Genomic DNA, 22,834 nt, shown 5'->3' on the forward strand with positions numbered 1-22,834 from the left:
CTTTCAATATTTTTAGATTAAAAATCACTTTTAAAATTGCAGCTCGATTCATGCAATACAATGTTAACGCAGACGGTTCATGCTAATATACTTTCTCACGATTTCGCCTGATATTTACTTAAGTAAAAACATTTAATGCAAAACTCATCAACTAAACGCACCCCTAAGTTTGTTCAATAACCAACCAACAGAGCAGAAAAAGCAATTAATTGCTGTATTAGACGCGCCGGAAAATTGAAAGAGGTGTAAAAAATTGATTGCCACATCAAAATTGAACGCGTTTAAGGCAACTTTGTTCTTAAAAATGACACGCCGTCAACCAACATCGCTAGATTAATCAGTGTCATACATAATTCACAAACTTTGAAACAAAATTTTCTTATTGCCAGCCTGGCTTATTGATGAATTATAACAAAAAACAAAGCAATGGTTACCAAATGGTAGCCAAGTGGTAGGTAGACTAAATGTAAATAAACGTCAATCACTTTTCTCGTTCGCAATTGGCTACAATTGACAGTATCAGAGGATGTATACTTGACTCGCCTTAAGTTTGACAAGTCCTTTCAAAATGACGAAAATTTTATAATTCATCTGCGAAAGCTTTCCAAACAAACATAAGGCGACACAACAAGGAGCGTCATCTTCTGATCATCTTCAGCTCAAATGACATTCTGAGTTCGCGAATCCCAATACAATTCTGGTGCGTATTGGGAGGAACATTTTTTTCACGACCATCCTTTAATTTAAACAGATCGTGACAAAACAAGAGAAAAAGCTGCGAGCACATTGTCTATCTAGTCCTATTGCGTCTATAAGAGAGGTATTTCGTCGGAGTGTACAAAACAAACTATATAACTGTACAGTACAAAAATCAACATGGAGGAATATTCAAGAAGCACAACTCACAAGTCCATTCAAGGAAGCATTTTGATTTTAATGAACTTTTTCGCAATATGCGGGAACATTTTCGTTTGCTTGGCGGTCTACAGAAAGCGAAAGTCTCTAACCGTTCCATATTTGTATGTTTTAGCGCTTGCAATCTCAGATCTGATGGTGGCGATTTTGTGCTTTCCTTTCTGTGTGCAAGCCTTTCTTGAGGATGGCTGGATTCACGGCCATTACATGTGCCAATTCAACGGCTTTCTTGTGTACTACTGGGGTGGAATTTCTGTTCCAACGCTCGCTCTAACCGCTGTCAACCGGTATTTTCGCGTGGTGAAAACACAGATATATCGTAACTACTTCACGATAAAGTCAAGTCTTGCTATGATTTCAGCCGTTTGGGTGTTGACGCTTTTTGACGGTTTCTTATCAACCTTCGTTGGACCAGTGATCTACAAGTACGATCCGCGATTCTTTTTCTGTGCTGGAACTTTTACTAGCAAAAAGCACGAGAAGGCCATAGGTGTGTCGTTACATTTAATCCACGTTTTCATCCCTCTGATCATAATTGTGTTTTGTTACGTGAACGTTTTCAGGTCGGTACGAAGACATAACGCGAACGTGATGCCCTCGCTTCACGCGGAACAATGTCAGCAACTGGCGGTCAACGCGTGGGAAATGCGTGTGACGAAGCTGCTGTTTTTTGTAGTTTTAGGATTTTTTCTATGCTGGATACCGGTCATTATCATTGGTATTTTATCTCATTCATCAACCGTGAAGTTGCCCAACTTCGCGTACGAGCTTTATACGTTTTTGGCATTCGCCTCAACGGTGATCAACCCATTCATTTACGGAGTGGCGAATCGCGAATTTCGGCGGGAACTACTTGGCATTTTTAGATGCAGTTGACTTCCAGTGAATTTCCATAACCTTTGTTTTAAAGAGTAGTCTTAAGTTGTAAGAGTGCGCCGCTGTATCCAGAAAAACAATCAGAACAATCGTCTATCGACGCAATCAACAGTCTCCAGAAAAACTATCGTCAATCGACGCAATCAACAATACAAGCGTCAGACGCGATAAAGCAAGCTGGTACAAAATACCATACAATATAGGAAACAATCTTAGCAAGCAGTCAGCATTATTCAAGAGACTTAAGATATACTTTCAGTGCTACGGTGCACTTTAAATAAAACTTTGCAACACCTACAATAAACATCTCGATTTTCCGCTCCGTTATGCCAAACGGGAGCCTCCTTACAGTAACTAGTATACGTTTTTTATACGCTGAAATTTGATTGTTGTCTAAAGGGGAGTGTACAGAAAGTATCCCTCCTTCCCCATATTTATTATACTAAATTCATTTTATGACAGTAAAACTTGAATGTGTCCTAACGCATCTAAAACAGAATACTTTTAATGGTGGTCTTAAGTCAGCTATTGCTGTAATGACGTCATAATTACGTGTAAATGCGCATCCATCTTGGATGTGCCATATTTTCATTCCAGTTTCTTTTAGAATCCAAATATACATATCAAAGATGTAAAGATGATAAAACATATTGTAGAATACTGAAAAGAAACTTAACAAAATACCTATAACACAGAAAAACCAAACCGGAAAAAATTCAGGGCTATGCTGAAACGTCTGTCATCTTTACTTGAGCTAATAAAAGGATGAATAAATAGCGCCTACAGTTTGCGTGCCTGTAGCCCAACAACCACCTGGCACAACAGGATGTACATTAACTTGTCTCTACTCCGAAAGTACCCATCGATCAAAGAAACCCCTTAAGCTCTACTAGTAATTTAAGAAAGATGGTTAAACAAAGAATATAACTTGGCACTAGACTTTGGTAACAATGGAAAAATGACACAAAATTAAAGCTCTCTAAATTTGTCTGCAGTTTAAGAAACATCCTGTATTTAAGATATCCTGTTTACACTTACTGAAACGGAAATTTCACCAAGACCTCGACTTGTTAAATTTTATCCTCTCCGTATAATTAAAGATAGGCTAGTGAACAATGCTGAACAAAATTTATGGTTATGTTCACAGAAACTGACCGAAGCTTGGAGAGACGATGGATGTTTTTTGCAAATGCTGACTGAAATTGCATGAAACATAAAAAGCAAATTTAGTGTGCTTAAGACAGCGGACGATCTTTGAGAATCTTCGGGAGGCAACCGGGAATAGTTCCTGACGTACCGATTTCGTTCGAAAATCTTCGAACATCTTCGGGCCAACTTTAATCCTACGTAATCTTTGGGACTTTTTCGGTCTGATAATGCCCTCGACGAACGAAAATTGCAAATTGAGCCAATCAGAATCCTATAAATATAAACACACCCGAAGTGAACTTGTAATCAAAGACATCGCTCCAGCAGCCAATCATCAAGGAGATGCCAAAAAAAGAAAGAAAGAAAACAGCATTTGCGCTGATCATGTTCACTTGAGAGAATACTGAAATTTGCTTCGAGGCGTTCAGTCAGCTTTTTTCTATTTTAACAAATTAAATTTGTCTGAATCTAAAAACTTGAAATCAAGGCTACGATCTATACTATACTAGACTTTTCATGTCAGTCGCTCATTCATCAATCACCAAAAATAGAGAGACTTCTGAGGTTTAAGCCTGAAATTTCCATACTGATGATTACAGTGATCCATGTATCTTATTGGGTGTTACTTAGTTACAGCTTTTCCCGCACAAGTGATAACCAATCAGGGACACTGCACTGATCTACGTCACAAGGTTTTTTTTGGCGAGAGTCTCAACTCAAAACCTCTGGAAAATGAAAACGAAGAAGCAAAGATAGAGAGAAGCCTACCTTTTATAATCTCTTAGTTTAGATAGTGTTCCTAGATCGATAGCTATTTTCGTACTTATATCCTTTAACTTAGCTTTCAAATTACAATTGTTTGACTTTTTCCAGGAAGAATTCAAAGTGTTTTTGTAGCAAGTGTTTATTCTCAACAACTTAGCTTTAATCAATGGTTTGACTTTTCCCAGCAAGAAAGTCTTTTAACACTTGCAATCTTCTCGCCTTTTCTTCTGCCTCGGTTAATCCTTGTCCTTTCATTGGTGCCTCAAATTCAAGATCGTCTTTGTCAAAAAATTGCGGGTATTTCTCGGCGTACAGTTGCACGAGTTGTTCAAATGTTTTGCCAATGAAGTTTCCATCACTGTCAGTCTGCTCCTTAAGCTCCGTCAGGCACGTTTTTAAACTGGTTTTTATGGAAGAAGAAACAGAGAAATGTGATTTAGATTAATCGCTTTATAGTATATAGTATGCTCTTTATAGTATGCAATAAAGTCTTACACTGGAACCGCAATCTTCTGAATAAACTAAGAGCGGTCTTAGCGCGCGACTGAGAACTGTCCACTGCAGCTATCATGCAGGGGCTATGCGAATCACCTTAGACACTTCCAAGCTTTTATTAGTCAGATGACTTGACTTGTAGAGAAGTTCTCCATTGTCGAAAACCAAAACGAAAGTAATTACAATGGCCCATAATTATAACAACTGACGTTGTCAACGCAGTGAACCAAAAAGAGCACGAAACGACTACAGGTAATCGGCGTAAAGCGCGTGAAAATCACACGCGTGCGACCAATGCAAGGTGCCTTTGGGTTTGTACTTGCATCTGAATTGGCGCGAGATAATTAGGTCAATCACGGAGCGTATTAAAATAGAACCAAAGCAATTCTACATTTCTTTCGAACTCTGTTGAAAATTACTCTATGGCATGACGGAGCTCACCTGTATTTGTTACAAAAGTTTTGCGTGACGCTGACAGTGTGGTCAAGGTTAAGAACGCTGTGCCACCAGCCGCTAGGAATAAACACAATGTCGCCTGGCTTCTGCACGCACTCCAAGGGAAGGTTGCTTTTCTGTAATGTACACCAAACAGGCAAGAATGAACAACTATATGTTAATATATTTCATCAGGGTCGCTTACATTACATAAAAAATTGTAAACTAAAGAATACTTAAGATATTGGTGGTTTTCCTATGACGTCATCTCCTTATGACGTACTATGACGTCATCGTCTTACAAAAACACTTGAATTCCTACCAAATACGGTCGAGTATAGATCCACCAGTAGAAAGCATCTTCCATGTCGTAATCTCTCTTCTGGTAGTAATTGTTCTTCACACCTAAAACAATCAGAAAGTTAGCTCCTTGGCAGTTGCCATTATGGATCGTCACGCGCTGCTCTTTGCCAGTCACTGCAAGCGGCGTTGCGTGACGATCCGGGTCACGAAAAGCGATAGCTAAAAGATTTTGGTGCTCTTACTATCGCCATCAGAAAACGAGAAGGCATGGAATTTTTAGGGATAGCGAAATACTTTCACCAGGAACTCACAGCTCCTTTGGTAGATCCGTACCGTGAATGATCAGGCCGGGAGCTCCTGTCATGGATTAGATTCTTGAATCCCTTACCGACCTGGAATATAGTACACGAATGGAGGGTGCGTTTCCTATTGTTACCCATCTGTACCCCTTTACCCCTCACTAGACCGAGAAAAAGGGAATTTCACCTCACCCCGGCCTGTTCCCATCACTCACCATGCATTTCACGGGAGGAAAATGCAGCCTTCAGCTTTTGTGGCAGGCTTTCTGCACTTCTTACACATGAGCCTTTGGCTCGGACATTGAGGGAGACCTCGTCCCACGTATGGACAATAAAATTGTATTGTATTGTATTGTATTGTATTGTATTGTATTGTATTTCTTGCTTTCCCTTCTTCCTCCCCTTAAAACGCATGTACACCATACTCTCCCGAATTTTGGTACATGACGAGAACGAGACTTTACCTCCCTCCCCCACCGCTCCTGCTCGTTTCCCTCGAATGTAGTACACGGAAGGAAGGTACACCCCTAACAGTTTAGTTCCCCGTACCCGTCACTCGCTCAGAATTGTTTTACCTCTTGTTTCCCTCAATCACCGGGGAGCGGGTATTGCGCAGTGGTGAGAGCGCTCTCCTCCCACCAATGTGGCCTGGACTCGATTCCCAGACCCGGCGTCATATGTGGGTTGAGTTTGTTGTTGGTTCTCATCCTTGCTCCGAGGGTGTTTCTCCGGATTCTCCGGTTTTCCTCCCTCCACAACAATCAACACTGCTAAATTCCAATTCGATCGGGAACAGTGGACGAAGAGCCACCATGCATGTGGACGTGCCACTGCAAATTCCTATTTATTATTTTTTATCTTATTTTATTTATTACTCACCTGGAATATGATACACTGAAGGAGGGTACATCCCCCACAGTTTAGCCCCCTGTACCAGAGCCAGCCAGCCTGTGGTATTAGCAGGGTCCACGTGCCATCCCGAGCCACTCCGTTTGGCGGCCATGATAATCCATCGCCAGTCAAGACGAAGCTCATCTTCCACATTGGTCAAAAAGTCATCTGCTTCAGAAAAGAAATCTGGTATGATGTAGTCCTGCAATGAAAATAGAGAGAAAGCACCGTTTTAAAGGCAAGAGAGCAACTTTCTAGCAACTTATGGGATTTCGAGCAACATTGTGCCAAACTAACAACTTTGACTGGCAACTTTTCATTAAGTTGGCACATTTTCAGTAGCCTTCGGAATATCAAGATATAGAAATTTCATTTGACGTTTTGAACATTTCCCCATTGATAATATAGTTCTTAGAGACTTTTGTGCTGTTTAAACGCGTTTTTTTTTTCTTGAGGGGGACAAGCTGAGCATATGTCCTCTGATATTTGGTTTGACTCATTTGTGGATAGTGGTAATTAATTCCAATTTAAGATGTGGCTGCCAATATCGGTGCTAAGAAACACTTAATTTTGAGAGGCGATTTTTAAATCAATCTATCAATCGGTGAAATCGACTAAACAAAATTGAGAAGAAGAAAAAACGACTATTTAATCTATTCTTGCTCATACGTGCTCTTTGCCTGAGACGTTTTACAGAGATGAATTCAAACGGAAGGATGCTTTTGTAATAAGAAAAACATTTAGTACGTCTACCTTTTAGCCAGTGAAAATAAAAACGCAGATAGTCTGCAAGCAGCCGGTTTTTGTTCCTAAACAGTTGAAGTTATGAAATTAAAAAAAAAAAAAACAACGAGAAGCAAATTGAGCGAGGAGCAATTTTACGCATGTTTACGCGTCGCATGCCAGGAAAAGAAGAGACTTCTTGTAGTCTTAACCGTACAGGGCCTCTTCCAAAGAGATTTTGATGAAACTATGTGAATACAAACCCCTACCCTCTTATTCTCCCCCCCCCCCCCCCCTTGCATGAGCACTAATGATTATACTCGACCTCTCGCAGCTCAGGATAGAGATCAAAGACATCCGGCATGAAGATGACCCAGGGTGAGCTCTCGTTCGCAGATCTTTCCTTCAGATATTTCACGTAGCTGGTTAAAGACACTGACATCATCCTCTGACCAATATAAACGCCTTCCTCTATGCGAGGATCGTGTTGAAACGTCTCAAACGGCCATTTTTCCATCGCTTTCCAGTCGTCCATCATGCCAGTTATGATACAAGCCTGACCTACAAACATTTTATCCAGCATTGTTTAAAAGTAGTAGATTGCATTCGTGAGTTTTTTTTGGTTTACAGGTCATGGTATATGAGCTGATATACCATGAAACACAAATATGGTAGAAGTACGCGTCAGCGAAAACAGTTAAATATTGCAATTCGTGGTCAAAGAAAAGACGGTGAACTGAGTGTTTTTGACCAAGTACGTTACACTGCGATATGGCCTAAAAACAGGCCGAGAAAGGAAAAAAAATGAACTACAGCGCTGAAAGGTAGAAAAGAGAGAGGAGGAAAGAAAAAAAGACTGACATTCACTTAAGTTTTTATATCGTCTACTTTGGAGATACCATGAAACACAAATATGGTAGGAGTACGCGTCAGCGAAAACAGTTAAATATTGCAATTCGTGGTCAAAGAAAAGACGGTGAACTGAGTGTTTTTGACCAAGTACGTTACACTGCGATATGGCCTAAAAACAGGCCGAGAAAGGAAAAAAAATGAACTACAGCGCTGAAAGGTAGAAAAGAGAGAGGAGGAAAGAAAAAAAGACTGACATTCACTTAAGTTTTTATATCGTCTACTTTGCGCTTACAACGGTGAAAACTTTCACTAACCTGGTTTTCATAAATCCCGTCATATATATTTATGTCTTTTTCCCAATAAAATAAAAAAAAATACTGAAGATAGTTTCGATAAGTTCTGTACAGTAATGCCTGATGTATTGATTTAGGCAAAGTCGCAAAAGTTAAAAACTTAGCTTTGATTAATGTTGAGGAAAATGTTAATAACAGACCTGGTTTCATGCATTTTTCAGTGAACTCCTCCTTGGTGGGTTTATGTATCTTGGGTATTGTACAATGTGTTTCGTGTATAGGCCAGATATCTTCCACATCCAGTTTCCTCATAAAATCTTCAAACGTGTGTTGCCTTTCTTTAAATCGTTTTTCGTGTGGTTGAAGACCATCATCGTTTCCTTGAAGAAATAACCCGAGAGGAAGAACAGTTTCAGAACTGAGAACAAGCAGTATTAAATTACTTTTTTTATGGCATCCTTAAGTTTACCTACCATTCTTAGGTTAAGTCTGCATTCGAGCCTAGTGGCCCTTCAGGCCGGAGCTTATCCTGGTTTGATAGCACGAAGCGACTAGGAAGGAATATTTCTACTTCCCCCTGGATGCCAGTTTATGGCAGGGTTACCCTTCAGCATTAAATTTGCCAGTACCCAATTATACACGCAGAGAGGCATTATGAGAGTAAAGTGTCTTGCCACAAAAAGCAGCACAATGACCCCGAGCAGTGCTCATGCCCGGACCGCTCGATCCGGAGTCCCACGCACTAAATAACTATTTGGCCACTGCGCCTCCCATAACCATTCTTATACCTCATTAATTTTGAATACGTTAGGGGCTGGTCAATAAGTACCAGGTGGGGTGGGCCGGAGCAATTGGAAAAGTGGTGGCTTGAAAATTTGTGACCCACCCCTTTCTTCTGGCTCAAAACTGACTGACCCACCCCTGATAGGGGGTTGAAAATTACATGACCCACCCCCTTTGCTAAAAAAGTTCATTATTCTGTAAGGGGTTGTAGGTTTTTGATTTTTTTTTATCGGCTTTTAAAGTGTGATTCCTTACATACACCACCCTAATTTTCCCTGATGGACACTGCTGTTCGGTATACCTCTTTTTCCATTTCTTAGCACACCAAAGAGGGAAAAATTTGGTATACTAGTTTTTTTTAACTTTTCCACATATTTGTGTGTTAAGTCCATGGGAAAATTTAGACACAAACATATGGGAAAACTAGAACAGTACGTAACATTAATTCATAAACAATTATTCAAGAATACAGAAACACTATCTTCAACCACTGTCTATAATTTATAATTGCAAAGTGTTTGAGAGAAGAGTTTACTGGTGAAAGCCTAAAGCGCAGAGTGAATCTACAGAGGCTGAAGACAGACAGGCAAAACTGTAATCACAAGCCATCTAGGGGGGTCAGGGGGCATGCTCCCCCGGGAAATTTTTATATTTGGGCCTCCTGAAATCGCTAGGAAATCATTTAAAACTGCTCACTTCGAGAAATTTATCAATTTATACTGTTATAAATAAAATGACCCACCCCCTACGTGTAGATCAAAACTACATAACCCACCCCTTTTCGAGGGCTCAAAAACTGATGACCCACCCCCTTTCTGCTCCGGCCCACCCCCCTCTACTTATTGACCAGTCCCTTAGGTAGACAATCCACATTGCTTGAATTGATATATGGCCTCAGTCGAATCCGGGCCTTCGATCTAGCTTTCATACTGCAGGCCTCAAAACGAAATCAGTACGTGTTTTTAACAGGTTTAACTTATTGAAGCACATTTCCTAAATAAATAAAAGAAGAAGTTTATTTAGACTTACTCTCTAACTGCTCGCCCTCAATGTGAAATGCAGCAGTTTCTTGGCATAGGTTTTTGTTGTCTTTTAGCTTTCCACAGATTTTCAATTTATATTCGCCACTCTTTAAGCTCTCGGGCACAACTACATGCTTTTCATAAATCAACTTTCCTCCTCGATTTAGCGGAAATATGATGTCATTTGGATATGCGTGAGCTGTACCGCCTCGGCTGTCTAATAGTTCCAAAAGCCAGTTGTCGACATCTCCCTTTTCATAAGCGAACGTAACTCGCCGGGCCTTGCCGTTTGCCACCCATACACTTGTCTTCTTCGGTTGAAAGATTTCAATGAAGTCTTGGGCAAGACTAGCTGAAACAAGATAATCATATAATGGTCTTCAAGTAGAAAAATATTAGGTAATACCCCCCTTGCGAAGGCGTAAATTTAGTTATTGCCCCTCTCCTCTCCCCCCCCCCCCCGCATATATTACACCCACCTGTTATTGTCATCAGATTTTAGGGCTTTATTGTTAATCATATGTTAAAAATGAGGAGCTTGCGCCATGCACATTGTATATCAGTAACAAGGTTGAGGTTGTATCAAGCTTTCCGGTGAGAACTATAAACACTCGGAATAAAATGTTAGCTTGCAATTGAATGACTTATTTTACTTTGAGCGTCCCCTATCCTTGCTTTGGTTTTACTTTACCTTGCTCCCAATGTGTGGCTTCAATAGCTCAGTTGGTAGAGCATCGCACCGGTATCGCGGAGGTCACGGGTTCGAATCTCGTTGAAGCCCTGAATTTTTTTCAGGCTTCTTTATTCCAATTGCTTAAATTGGAAATTCACTGCGACGATCATTTATCACTTTCATATACAACCGCAGTTCATATATGAATCATTTCATATATATTACATCATTTCACTCCTCTCGCGGGAAAATATAAACTCACAATTGACCTTGCTCCCAATGTGTGGCTTCAATAGCTCAGTTGGTAGAGCATCGCACCGGTATCGCGGAGGTCACGGGTTCGAATCCCGTTGAAGCCCTGAATTTTTTTCAGGCTTCTTTATTCCAATTGCTTAAATTGGAAATTCACTGCGACGATCATTTATCACTTTCATATACAACCGCAGTTCATATATGAATCATTTCATATATATTACATCATTTCACTCCTCTCGCGGGAAAATATGAACTCACAATTGACCTTGCTCCCAATGTGTGGCTTCAATAGCTCAGTTGGTAGAGCATCGCACCGGTATCGCGGAGGTCACGGGTTCGAATCCCGTTGAAGCCCTGAATTTTTTTCAGGCTTCTTTATTCCAATTGCTTAAATTGAAATTCACTGCGACGATCATTTATCACTTTGAATATATTTAATTAACTTTTAGTATTGTTTTGAGGCCCGTGCTGACTTTGAACTCTTATAACTTTTTTAAGATTTAACCAAATGCTGCCAAACTTTCTGAGTTTTCCTAAATTTTATCTGGCAATAATTTGGTAGGGTTGGATGATGTGTCAGGAACTTGACATCACCATAGCAACGACATTTTGACAGGCATGTTTTCCCAAATTTGTAATTTTGCGTGTTTCTGTTAATAAAAATCAACTTAAATGGAACTATTTTTTACATTTTTACGGGTTTAAAGCACATTTTTTATTGATTTTGAATAATCTGCAGTCATTTTGGGTGGTTTTCTGGCATTTTGGAACAATTTTAAAATCCAAGATAGCGGATCCAAGATGGAGGCTGTTTTGACATCATGTGTAATTGTCACGTGATGTGACGTCACTATCCCACGTGACGTATACCAAAAGAAAGATGTTCGGACATACAATGCATCCTATAAGTTTCATTGTGATTGCTTGGGGGGGGGGGGCTTCCGAAGACCCCCTCGGTCAGAGAAGGTCCAAAAAGGCCCGGTCTGAATAGGGTTAAGAACACAGCCTCAACCGTAAATCTGTTATGCCTGGGTGTTTCATAACATCGAAAAATAAAAATAATGGTAACATCTAAGTTACGGGCATTCTAAGTTTTTTCGTTTTCCAAGAATTGATCAAGTGGAACCAGTCTATTCCTGCTCACTTCCCGTTTTTGCCGGCCTAGCATTTTGACCATAATAACTCGCCGCTAATGTACATTTAAGACCGGTACCATTTTAAAGGAAAGAAGAAAGTCCAGAACCCCAGAATTACTTTGCTTTGCTTTGGATTATAGTGTAAAAACTGGGCATTACTTCCCAAGAGAATCCAGGAAAAAGCCTACGTGGTTCAACTGTAACAACACATACGTAATTTCTTTTTTTTTTCTATTACATAATTACAGAAACCCTTATGGGTTTCTGATTATTATGATTGTTATAAAATTCGTTTTAGTTACGTTTTACGCTTTTGCAATACTGTATGTATATTTATAGTCATGCAAATAAAGCTTGTTGTTGTTGTCGTTGTGGTAACTTTGTCTTGTGCTGGTGACGTTTGGCTGGCCTGTGATCAAGAAGCTCGACTATTGTTACAGACTTTACCTACATACTAGTGCTTACGCATTTCCAAAATGCCCTGGTTAATTGTCTTTTCAGCTGAACGGCTTGTTTGTGTTAATTGTCCCCACGAATATTCTACTTACGGCCGAGAAATAGCAAAGAACAACGAAAAATTTATTTAAAATGTTTTCTGTTTAACCCCTCCCCTCCCCCGTAGAAATCAATTCGTTTTCAGGTGAACATTGTGGGGTGGTCAAAACACCCGTGATAAAAAAAACAGTGATTCACTCAACTTGGCTTCGTAAGACTCTTTCTTTTAATGTTTAATCTCAAACAGGTGCTTTACCTCTCCTCTCCACAGAGGCCTCTTTCGTGGGGGAAGGCAAAAAACACGGGCGGAGGAAGGCGAAAACACGCGCGAAAAATGAAAAATAGGGGGAGCGCGGGGGACGACGGGAAGGGCGAAGGAGCTCCTTTCCTTTCCCCTTCCCAGTGTGCCCCGCGCGCTTTCGTTTCGATTCTCTCCAGGCTCCGCTCAGCTTGTCGTCTGTCAAGATCAAGAACTTTAATATGTTGAAGGTCAAGTGAACAGAAATTTCAAAATGCCATTTTTACCAACCAAACACTCAAACTATCCATAAACGAAATAACTGCTTGAAATGTCACTAAACACATTTATTTAAATTCTATAAGGTGCGGTCTAGGCCTTTCTCGATTATGCTAGTAAAACTGGCATTTAATGCTACTAGAAATTCTCGCAAAAAGCCAAAAAAATGCTAAAATAATGCCTGATTTCCTTAAAAAATGCCACTTGAATTCCAAAAAATGCTTTGTTTTATTTCAAACAAAACGTACAAACTCTCACATTATATGCTCATATCAACAACAGGTGATACTTAATAATTGTTTGTTTATAAAAAAAAATAAAAAAAAATATTTTTAAAAAAAAAAAAATAAAAAAAAACACAAGTAACACAACACAAGTACACAAGTAACACAACGCACACACAGTCGAAACAGACAGAAAACAATCAAATTATGTAATCAAAATTGTGAAACTTTAGGATTATTTATCCTTCTGATTTCTGAGTGCTGAAAATCTGGATCACAGTCATGAAAAGTGACAGAAAATGCTAGCAATTCTTTTTTGAAGAAAAAACGAAAAAAAATGCTCGTTTTCCCAAAAAATGCCGAAAAAAATGCTAGCATAATCGAGAAAGGCCTAGTGCGGTCTGCGGAATCGGTCTGCAGTCGTCTTCAAAACACCAATTATTACGTCACAAGTTTTTATCTCCGACAATTTTTCCATCAACTCTACGATCATGAAAGCCTCAAAAAAGTATTTTTCAACTTGCAATATCTCTGCAATGCAATGTCCAATTACTTTGAAACCTCAGGATATGTTTATTTGGTTCTTTATAATAAACACATGGGCAAAAAATTAAAGAAATCAAATTTTCTGTTCATTTGACCTTTACAGGTATCAAAAAGGTCAGGAAATGAACTTGTCTCGCGATATCTTAAGTGCTACACGGAGTCGCATCTCTAGTGCAACTTTTCTCGCAAATACTGCCTTAATTAGATAAAAATAGAATATTAAAATCATACTCATCTATGGAATACAAGATGTCTTGAAAACCTCTTTTTTGGCCTTGACAATCGATAATATTTATATTCTCTAGTAATGTATAGTTACAATGGGTATTTATTTATACTTTTAAGCATCATATTGCTTAATTTAGGGAAGCATGTAAACAAGTAAATTGTAACTAAGTATTTTTATATCTTATTTATGCATGTAAATTTTGTTTTTTATTTTGTATCTATTTTTTATAGTTGATGTGATGTCTTAAACGATGTTATCAACTTAATAAATGTAGATGTAGATGTAGATTGCCTAGTCAGTACATAATGTCTTCCCACCAAAAATAAAACAGGCTACTTTATCAATTGCACTTGGCTCTTGGTGCATGACAAATGAGCTATAACCGCTGACTATGCTGCATCAGTGGCAGACATTCTGAGGAAAGTAACTGAATAATAAGATGTGTGGGAGGGCGAAAAAATAAAATAAGCGTTCCTACTCTAGATAAACTTAGTAGAGGGGCATAAAGGGGTAAAATGGGAACTGGGATTTGGGCAGATTTTTACTGAGAAAATGAGATTTGGGTCACTGGGACTGGGAATCACAAACAAATAAACAATAGAACTGGGACTGGGACTTGAAAAATCGGTAAAACAATAAGCTGGGAAATGGGTTTTGGACAAAATTGGGGCTGTGGAATGGGATTTATCTCCCATTTAATTTCAGGACCCACTCAGTAGGGCCGTTTCTGTATTGCATGTTCTTGAGTGTTACGGACGCCCCATTCAATATTCGCACATCAATGCACATTTTCTAGTTTTCTGAGCATTCAAATCCCTGGAACAAAAGCAATAATGGCTGTTGAACCGGTGAAAACTGAAAACTTAGTTCAACTTTGTTTTCAGACTGTGTCAAACAGAGCTAAAACCTAGTAAATGGTCTCGTGCAATTGAAATAATGCCTCACCTGTCCTGAACGTTTGTCCCTTACAACAGCGAACAAGTAAGAGGCAAAGAAACTTATCGTCACAGTGGTCACGATAAAAGCTACAACCATGTGCTTCCGCCATTTTTTCTTCCAAACGCGTACCACAGCGATGTTTAAATAGGACATTTGAAGCCAGAACGAGAATGAATTGAAAAAGAAATCGATGCTTAAAGCGATAAAAACGCGAATAAAGAAATGATTTATAAAATAAATGCTGTTTTTAGATAGTAGCGTTTCGGTAGGGTACATGAAGTTGTACAGCTGAAAAAAGCCAGTCGTTGCTATCAACGCAGTCGATTCTCCGAGAATCATCTGAATGCTCATGTCGGCAATTAAGCGCATGCTTCTTGGGGTGCGAAATTTCCCAGCGCTCAACATTGCCTCGGCGTCCGTGTCTCGTTTAAGCTTCTTGTAAATCAAGTACCACAAATAATCTCGCATAACGATGGTTAACCTTTCTAGTAAGTCCACGGCGCCGTGTGCAAAGCTCAACAAAATGTATAGTTGAAGACTCGTGAGCTCTGCTTGCATGATACGAAAAACGATGGCGGACGCGGTGTATAGGACGCTTAGCAGCACGTGCGCGTCGCCAGGGTGGATGAAGTTGATTCTTTGTCCTGCCAAACGCACGATGACCTTTGGAATAGCCGTTATTAGAGGCAGTGCGCCAGCTATCACTGCTCTGTCTGTTTCGCTACGAAGACCAATAAATGGAATAAGGCCATAACTGAGACCAAAAGCGATTGGAAGCACAAAGGCTAATTGGGCTGCGAGGATAGCAGAAACCTTGATAGTTTTCCTAAGTTTCCTCGATCTTTCAGTTTCGTTGTTGTTAGCAATTTCTCTTCCGACAAGTACAGAATTTATTATGAGTAGGAATAGAAATAAGACGTCTGAAGGATAATTCGTCCATGACGGGTGGTATCCGAAAGCCTGAAGGCAAACTAGGTAGCAAGTATCCAACAATGCAACCAACGGATTAAAGAACAACAAATTGAGTTTTCTTACTAAAGGCCAGCCAAACATTGTGGTTATGAGAAGGAATGGCAACATAAGGACGACGAATCCTTCTACAGCATTGCCAGTCGCAATAATGGCTTGAATCTCATGCGAGGTCGAGTTCCAATGGATAAGGCCTCCGTGATTTCCATGAAACGTCTCGTAACAAAGATCAATTGAATTGAAATCTAGCACCAAAACTAAAATAGCAAGCGAGCCAACAGCCAAACCTGCAAGAATTTGAATACAGAAGACGCATTTCATGGCCTTCCCAAGCGACATCCACCATTTTTCCGGCCGAGATCTTTTCCAGCCCATTTTGCTGTCATCTCTCGGGGGTGGATCGTACTCCTGAAAGATCGTGTCATTGTTGTCGAACTTTTTAAAGTCCTCCAAGGGATCCTGGCGTTGTATCAAAGGATCGTTCTCTAGGAATCCCTGTCCCTGGTATGATTGAATTACTCCAGCGGTGAAGGTTTCGGTGATATATACAAATAGACCCTCGAGAGAGAACGATTCCATGAAAGCACTGCTTTTACTGACCGCTTTAAGAAGTACTTCAAACCTCGCTAATATAACTGTTTCGGTTTTGAAATCGAAATAGATCCCCAGTTGTCCTTTCTTTAGCCAGTGGCTTTATAGAATTGACCATTTCCGAATTCCCTTTCGCCTCTGTTTCAAAACGAGTCTACGTGCAAAACCATTCATATGAAAATGAGTTTCACCTTCAGGTCCATTTTCATGCAAATCAAACTCATTTTCATTTGAATGGTTTCGCACGTAGACTCGTTTTGAAACAGAGGCGAAGGGTAACTCGGAAATGGCCATTGTGTGTTTTTTTTTTATCGGATTCATTAAATCATCTTTCAGTAATGTTTTAGAACACAGCCCGGAGACAAATAAAAAACTTATTTATTGTGCCTGTTTGCTTAATAACATCGAAAAAGAAAAACGGGTAACAATAACTCTTGTTTGTTTCGTTTTCCAAGAATTGATTAAGTAGAACCGGTTTATATTGGTTCCTGCTTTCGTCCTAAAATAGTGCTTAGTGCTACTAAATTGTGCTTTGATGGAAGAGTTCTGTCTACTGTCCTTTTAGTAACGAATCCCGAAGTTTTCGCAGCCAAGTAAGTGTTTCCCCAGATTTGCAGTGCAGTCCCGAAGTTTACAAAAGTATTGTCACAGCTGCCTAAAAACCTGTTGTCTGTTGACACAGTGTAGATGCACAAATTACATTAAAACGTAGCCAGAAAAGTAAAGTGGCCTGCGAGACGAAGTTGGGGGAGCAGGGAAAGCGCAGTGGTGAGAGCGCTCGCTTCCCACCAATGTGCATGGATCGGGTTCGATTTCCGGACCCAGCATCATATCTTGGTTGAGTTTGTTGTTGGTTCTCGTCCTCGCTCCGAGGGTTTTTCTCCGGGTTCTCCGGTTTTCCTCTCTCCACAAAAACCAACACTTCTAAATTCCAATTCGATCAGGAATCCGATGGCCAAGGGTTTGTCAGTCGAAAGACTGTTATGTGCTACCCTCGTCAAACAAAGTTGATTGATTGAGTGATTGATTGTTTGATTGATCGATTGATTTAAGTGCATGGGACAACATCGACGGTTCTTACCAAGCTTTTACCACCTTTATTGAGTCTCTAACCCCTTCAAAACAGTATAAACAGACCGGCAAGGCAAGATTAATTCTTTTCATTAAATAAAAGATCGATTTTGTCGTGGATAAAGATTAAAGGGACTGTGCCACGGCTGAGTTAAGTTTATTTTATCAAGTCTTGCCAAATACTCGCTATGAAACTGAATGTTTGCAAAGAAATGACTTTAATTTATGGATCTAAATGACAAAACCGTAATTTCATTGCAACAAAATGTGTCTCCCGGGTGTTATAATTTACAAGTGACAAGGAAACAAGATTAACTTTGAAAACTGTTCAGCCCAACAATATTTCAAAAATCCACATCGCAATCCGTTTCATCTTCGTCGCTTTTGGTTTGTTATTGAAATGTTCCTTCACTGTTTTAAGAGGTTAGTTTTGTCAGATTTCAACAAATTAGATGGTCATTTCCCATGCCTAATTAAATTTAGCTAAAATCCGTGACACAGTCCCTTTAAGTGTCATGGCGTTTGGCATGGCCACGTTTTGTCCCTGAGTGCTATGTTTCTAGTACGTTGAAAGAGAAGTGCAAAGGCTACTGAAAAGCTATCACAAAACATCACACATCTTCTACTGCTGAACGTCACAATAGCGGCAGTTTTTGAAACAAAATGATAGGAAAATGCATCAGTGTTTAAAATATAACTAGGAGATTAAAATACCGTCCCATTTGTTATATGAAGATTCGTTGTTATTTTCGGTTTCTGAACATGTGCAGATTAATTACCATTTTTCGGTTTGCTATCAAATACTTAACTTTTACCACGTCTTTCAGTTTATCGTTCAGCGTAGCTCTTCAACGGAACATACATGTACTTACATACTTCAGTTAGACAACTAACCTTGTGACAACGCCTCTAAACATTGTCATTAACCGCATCTCGATTTGCTGCTTCATTTAAAGAAAGGAAGCTCATTGTTTTCAAGTAAGTCGCCTCGTTAATTTAGCATTCTCGGCGACAAGTACAGTGTTAATTGAGAGGTTAAGCATGAAGTTTATTTTACCCGAAAACTTCTTCAACTTCTGCGGAAGTGAGTAGTTTTGTGTTTGTCGTGAGTGTGGGATTTTTCCCCTTTTTTTTGAGGGACAGTTTTAGAATTCCTTAAAAAAGTAACCAAACTGAAGACAAGCTCACGTTTGCCGGTTGCCGTATAACGTCATGCTTAATCACTCTAATATCATTCATGGCACTTTTTACTCTTGAAGAGCTGTTTGCATATGTTCCAAAGACGTATACTGCAGGAGTAATTGAATCTACTCAAGGACAGAGAAACGCTCCGCTTATTCAGGGACAAGATCCATTGGAAGATTTCACAAAGTTTGATCAGAACGATATGAGTTTTCACGAGAACGATCCATCTCCGGGAGATGACAGCAAAATGGGCTGAAAAACATCTCGACCGGCAAAATGGTGGATGTCGCTTTGGAAGGCCGTGAAATGCGTCTTCTGTATTCAAATTCTTGCAGGTTTGGCTATCGGATCACTTGCTATTGTAATTATAGTTTTGGATTTTAATTCCTCTGATCTTTGCTACCGATGGTCACTCGCAGAATTGGACTTCGCCTCCAAGACTAAAAGATTCAAGCCAACATGTCCAACATTGTGACTGGTGAAACCATAGAATTATATGTGGTTCAACTATGGGCTCTTTTTCTCGTAATCACAATGGTCGGCTGGCCTTTAGTAAAGAAACTCAATCTGTTGGCCGTCAATCTACTGGGCGCATTCTTTGGCGCGTGCTACAGACTGTACCTACAAATTTATGGAATACACGATAAGTCTTGGACTCCTTTTCCTTTGCATGCATGCCCTTTTTCTGATCATGGTTCTAGTGAATTCTATTCTTGTCGGAAGAGAAATCGCCAACAAAAGCGCTGAAACTGAAAGATACAGAAAACTCTTAAAAACTATCAAGGCTTCTGCGGTACATGGTCTTTGGGATTCCAATCGCTTACATCATGCATGCATGGTTTCTCATTCCGCTGTATAGTCGCCAGAACGAACTTAATAAACAGAGTAGCTATAGCTACTACACTCCCTTTAGTAACTGTCATAGCAGGAACCATCTTGGGTTTGGCTGTGCAACGAATCAATTTCCTGCATCCCAGAGAATCGCGTGTACTGACAAGTGCGCTGTACAGTACAGTACGTGGCCCTAAATCCGGACAGCCCTTGGTCCGGACACTTTCGGTTCATCGTGCATTTTTCTGATAGGAAACAAAGTCTTAATAAAACCGAACCTTTCCAAAGATTTGTTGATCTGTTTACTGTCTTATCCTCGCTCAAAGGCTTTCCTGCTGGTGGTGAATTCGAGAATTTTAAGTGGACGTGAAGGTAAGTGAAGTTTGTTTTCGCGATGTTTATTCAGTGTTCATGACGCCTCAGATTAATTGGTTTTCTTTATATTCCTGTATATCCGAGCTTAGCGCGCTAAAAGGGGTAATTTTTGATAGAATTGATGTAGGTATAGGGAATTTTCTTTTGACTAGTGCAAAAAAATTGTTTGACTGCTTAAGTTTCCGTCCGAAGTAACGAATTAAAATTTCTAAGTGATTTTTCTGACTAGGTTCGTGGTTCGGACACTGACGGCACTGAACCAAATATAACTTACTTCTAAATGTGGCAAGCTAAATAATACTGAAAGAAAAGGGGTCCGACAAAAGTTACACCTTTCGTTTGAGTTTTAATGATAATAAATTTCATTTTACAACAATAAAACTAAAACGAAGAGTTATAATTATAATTCAAACTTTGCAAATCACGCTTATCAGGCTAATAAGCGCTATACTGTATATTGTTAATTAGATCTAGACGAAAAAAAAAAGGTCTCCTCCCTAAAACTTTTATTTCATTTTTCTGAATTTCACTTTTAAAACATATTAAAATGTACAAGAAGCTTCTTTAAATTGGATTTTGAACAAAACAAATGTTGCGTTTATATTGCGTGCTGTCCGGATCATGGACCCGCTGTCCGGACCAAGGGCCGTCAAACCGAACCAAGGGCCGTCAAACCGAACCACCGTTTTCGATCCCGGGGGGGGGGGGGTACTCCCTATAATGGCCTATACGGGGAAGCTCCGCCCGAAAGGGGTACCTTTTTCAGGCTCCAGGTATATAAAAGGGTAGGGATTTCACAAGTTTAGGTATATGAAAGAGTAGGGAAATCTGCCGTAATGTTATTTTAAAAGGCCTTTATATCATATATTTCGAGCAGACGCAACTTTTGGCTGTATCGTTTTAATTTATTAAGCGCTACATAAAAATAACAAGAAAACTTCCCGTTTTAGGTAAATGTGATTTTGTGTAGGTATATGAAAGGGGTGCCTTTTTGCAATAAAAGGTATACAAAAGGGGTACCTTTTTCTATCAAAATGGTATATAAAAGGGTAAGGGGTTGGATCTCCGGGCGGAGCCTCCCCGTACAAAACTTTTTTGAGTACCCCCCCCTCCCGGGTTTTCGATATTACAGAGTAATCGAGTAAGCACAGGAGCTGTTGACTTTTCACATGTTAGCTGGATGTTATGGTAACTTACAGGACAAATCTCAGCTCACCACTCTTCTTCTAAGCTAAAAAATACACGTTCGCGTCTTTTTCGTCCGGACCAAGGGCCACATACTGTACTTTCCGCATCTTGTTCCGTGGTATGCAAGCGGAACTTGACAGTCTGAAACTTTTCATTCTGCTGAGCTTTGTACACGGATCAGTTGACTTGCTTGAAAGGTTAACCATCATTATTCGAGACTACTTCTGGTACTTTATTTCCAGAAAGTTAAAACGAGACACGAACGCCGAGGCAATGCTGAGCGCAGGTAAATTTCGCACGGAAACGTTTTGTAACTCGCGTCAAACTGGCCAGTTTGCATTTGCTACAGTGTATTTGCGATAAAGTGTATTTATTTATTTATTTTTTAATTTGTATAGGTTATCACATGATTTATAATGGTAATAGGACTGAGTGGAGTCCAATTCGGTCTGTAATCATACTCGTGATTAACAAAATCGAACGACCGCGTAGTGGGAGTCCGATTTGTTTAATCACGAGTATCTGATTACAGAGACAGACATAATCGTTCTTGTACAAAGATTCCTTAAAAAAGATTTTTTCTGATCAATTTGAGAAAGAGATTGGAAGCTGTAACATTGAAAGGTTTTGATACATTGGGTTTTAAATGTAACCAATTGTACAAGTCATGTGATAATCAGATTTACCGTCATGGAGTAAATACAAGTTTTCTCTGACTTCATTATAATTTATATTATGCTTACCGTGGGCATAGAACAGAATCATAATTTTATAGATCAATGCCATGTTGTTTCCCTGAAACGAAAAACAAAATGAAATAAACGTTAATTCAGCCGTGAAACTTGAGGATTTTATGGACGATACGAAACGATGAACGAGAATTAATTACAAAAAAATGACAAAGCCTTATTGCTCGATTCTCGGAAATTAACTGTAATATTTACTGAATTATCCAGTGATTATAAGTTGTAAAACTACTCATTATTTTGATATGCCATAGAGGAAATTACTAATCCGAACAAATCAAAGACACGAATTTATAAAGAGTTGGAAGAATTCACGGTGCATTTGGTAAATGCATGTACCTTTTAAGCCCCCCTCAGCGGAATGATTTGCGTAGATGTCGGCGGTGCTTCCTTACGTCTGCAGGCAGTTAACAGCTTCGATTTACTACTTGCTCTCTAGGTCTTTTTAAAGCTCGCAAAAAAGATTTGTTTTTGTTATGTGATAAGGGGACAAAATTTTCCTTTTTTCGCTTGCGTTGTTCGTGTTTTTTTTTTTCTCCTTGTCTGACGCATGCGCTGGGAAATTTAGCCACCTGTTATTTCAGTCCTATTCGTGTTGTGTAAACACAGCGTATAAAGCTGTGTCTATAAACCAGAACTTTAACATTCTAATTATGGGAAATATTCTTGCTGTATGATTGTATACTTTTGAATTAAGTTACAGGGTAAATAAGTTCATTTTGATGCTTTTTAGCCTGTCGCTTAGGCTACATCGTTTCAATCGCAAAGGATGATCATTATAGTATTATTAAACAGCTCAATCTTAATTTTAGAGAGACTTTGGAACTCTCACTTAATGTCAGTTAAAATGTGGGAACCGATGTATTGCTTTCCATGCACGCTAGCTTATCAATGTCAGCTAGCTTCTTTCATTTTTGGAGAAAATAAAAACGGTACTGAAGTAAGGAAATAAACTTTTGCCGAGCCGAGTTCCAGCTCGAACGCGGAAATGGGAGACTTCATCAGATTTCACTTCAGTTCTTATCAGTTTTAAGCATTTTTCTCTCTTTATACTTAGATCAGT

General features: G+C 39.5%; 3 protein-coding genes and 1 pseudogene across 3 annotated transcripts; 2 read left to right on the forward strand and 2 right to left on the reverse strand.

The window, feature by feature from the left end:
- The first annotated feature begins 583 nt into the window (after nt 1-583).
- Nucleotides 584-2,540, forward strand: LOC144658288 (melatonin receptor type 1B-B-like). Its single transcript, XM_078518694.1, has one exon. The coding sequence runs from the start codon at nt 877-879 to the stop codon at nt 1,789-1,791; it is 915 nt and encodes a 304-aa protein (XP_078374820.1). The 5' UTR covers nt 584-876; the 3' UTR covers nt 1,792-2,540.
- A 1,214-nt stretch (nt 2,541-3,754) lies between these two features.
- On the reverse strand, nt 3,755-22,366 carry LOC144658183 (2-oxoglutarate and iron-dependent oxygenase JMJD4-like). Its single transcript, XM_078518540.1, has 9 exons — nt 22,111-22,366; nt 21,769-21,820; nt 9,809-10,153; nt 8,197-8,376; nt 7,177-7,412; nt 6,117-6,330; nt 4,958-5,040; nt 4,642-4,772; nt 3,755-4,105 (listed from the first exon to the last, which is right to left on the reverse strand). Exons 2-9 carry the CDS (start codon nt 21,809-21,811, stop codon nt 3,865-3,867), a joined length of 1,473 nt encoding a protein of 490 aa, XP_078374666.1. The 5' UTR covers nt 21,812-21,820; nt 22,111-22,366; the 3' UTR covers nt 3,755-3,864.
- Nucleotides 14,777-16,363, reverse strand: LOC144658174 (uncharacterized). The gene has a single exon (XM_078518529.1). The coding sequence runs from the start codon at nt 16,361-16,363 to the stop codon at nt 14,777-14,779; it is 1,587 nt and encodes a 528-aa protein (XP_078374655.1).
- On the forward strand, nt 18,684-21,457 carry LOC144658208 (uncharacterized; annotated as a pseudogene).
- Nucleotides 22,367-22,834: the final 468 nt, after the last annotated feature.

Source organism: Oculina patagonica, chromosome 6 (assembly GCF_052425735.1).
Source record: "Oculina patagonica isolate OP01 chromosome 6, crgOcupat, whole genome shotgun sequence".
Lineage (NCBI taxonomy): Eukaryota > Metazoa > Cnidaria > Anthozoa > Scleractinia > Oculinidae > Oculina > Oculina patagonica.

Coding starts and splice junctions, on each gene's coding strand:
- LOC144658183 (XM_078518540.1), bottom strand. CDS start 21,811: ATGGCATTGATCTATAAAATTATGATTCTGTTCTATGCCCACG. Junction 5,041..6,116: donor TTCAGTGTATCATATTCCAG/GTGAGTAATAAA, acceptor TGATTGTTTTAG/GTGTGAAGAACAATTACTAC. Junction 4,106..4,641: donor AACTTTTGTAACAAATACAG/GTGAGCTCCGTC, acceptor CATAAAAACCAG/TTTAAAAACGTGCCTGACGG.
- LOC144658174 (XM_078518529.1), bottom strand. CDS start 16,363: ATGGAATCGTTCTCTCTCGAGGGTCTATTTGTATATATCACCGAAACC.
- LOC144658288 (XM_078518694.1), top strand. CDS start 877: ATGGAGGAATATTCAAGAAGCACAACTCACAAGTCCATTCAAGGAAGC.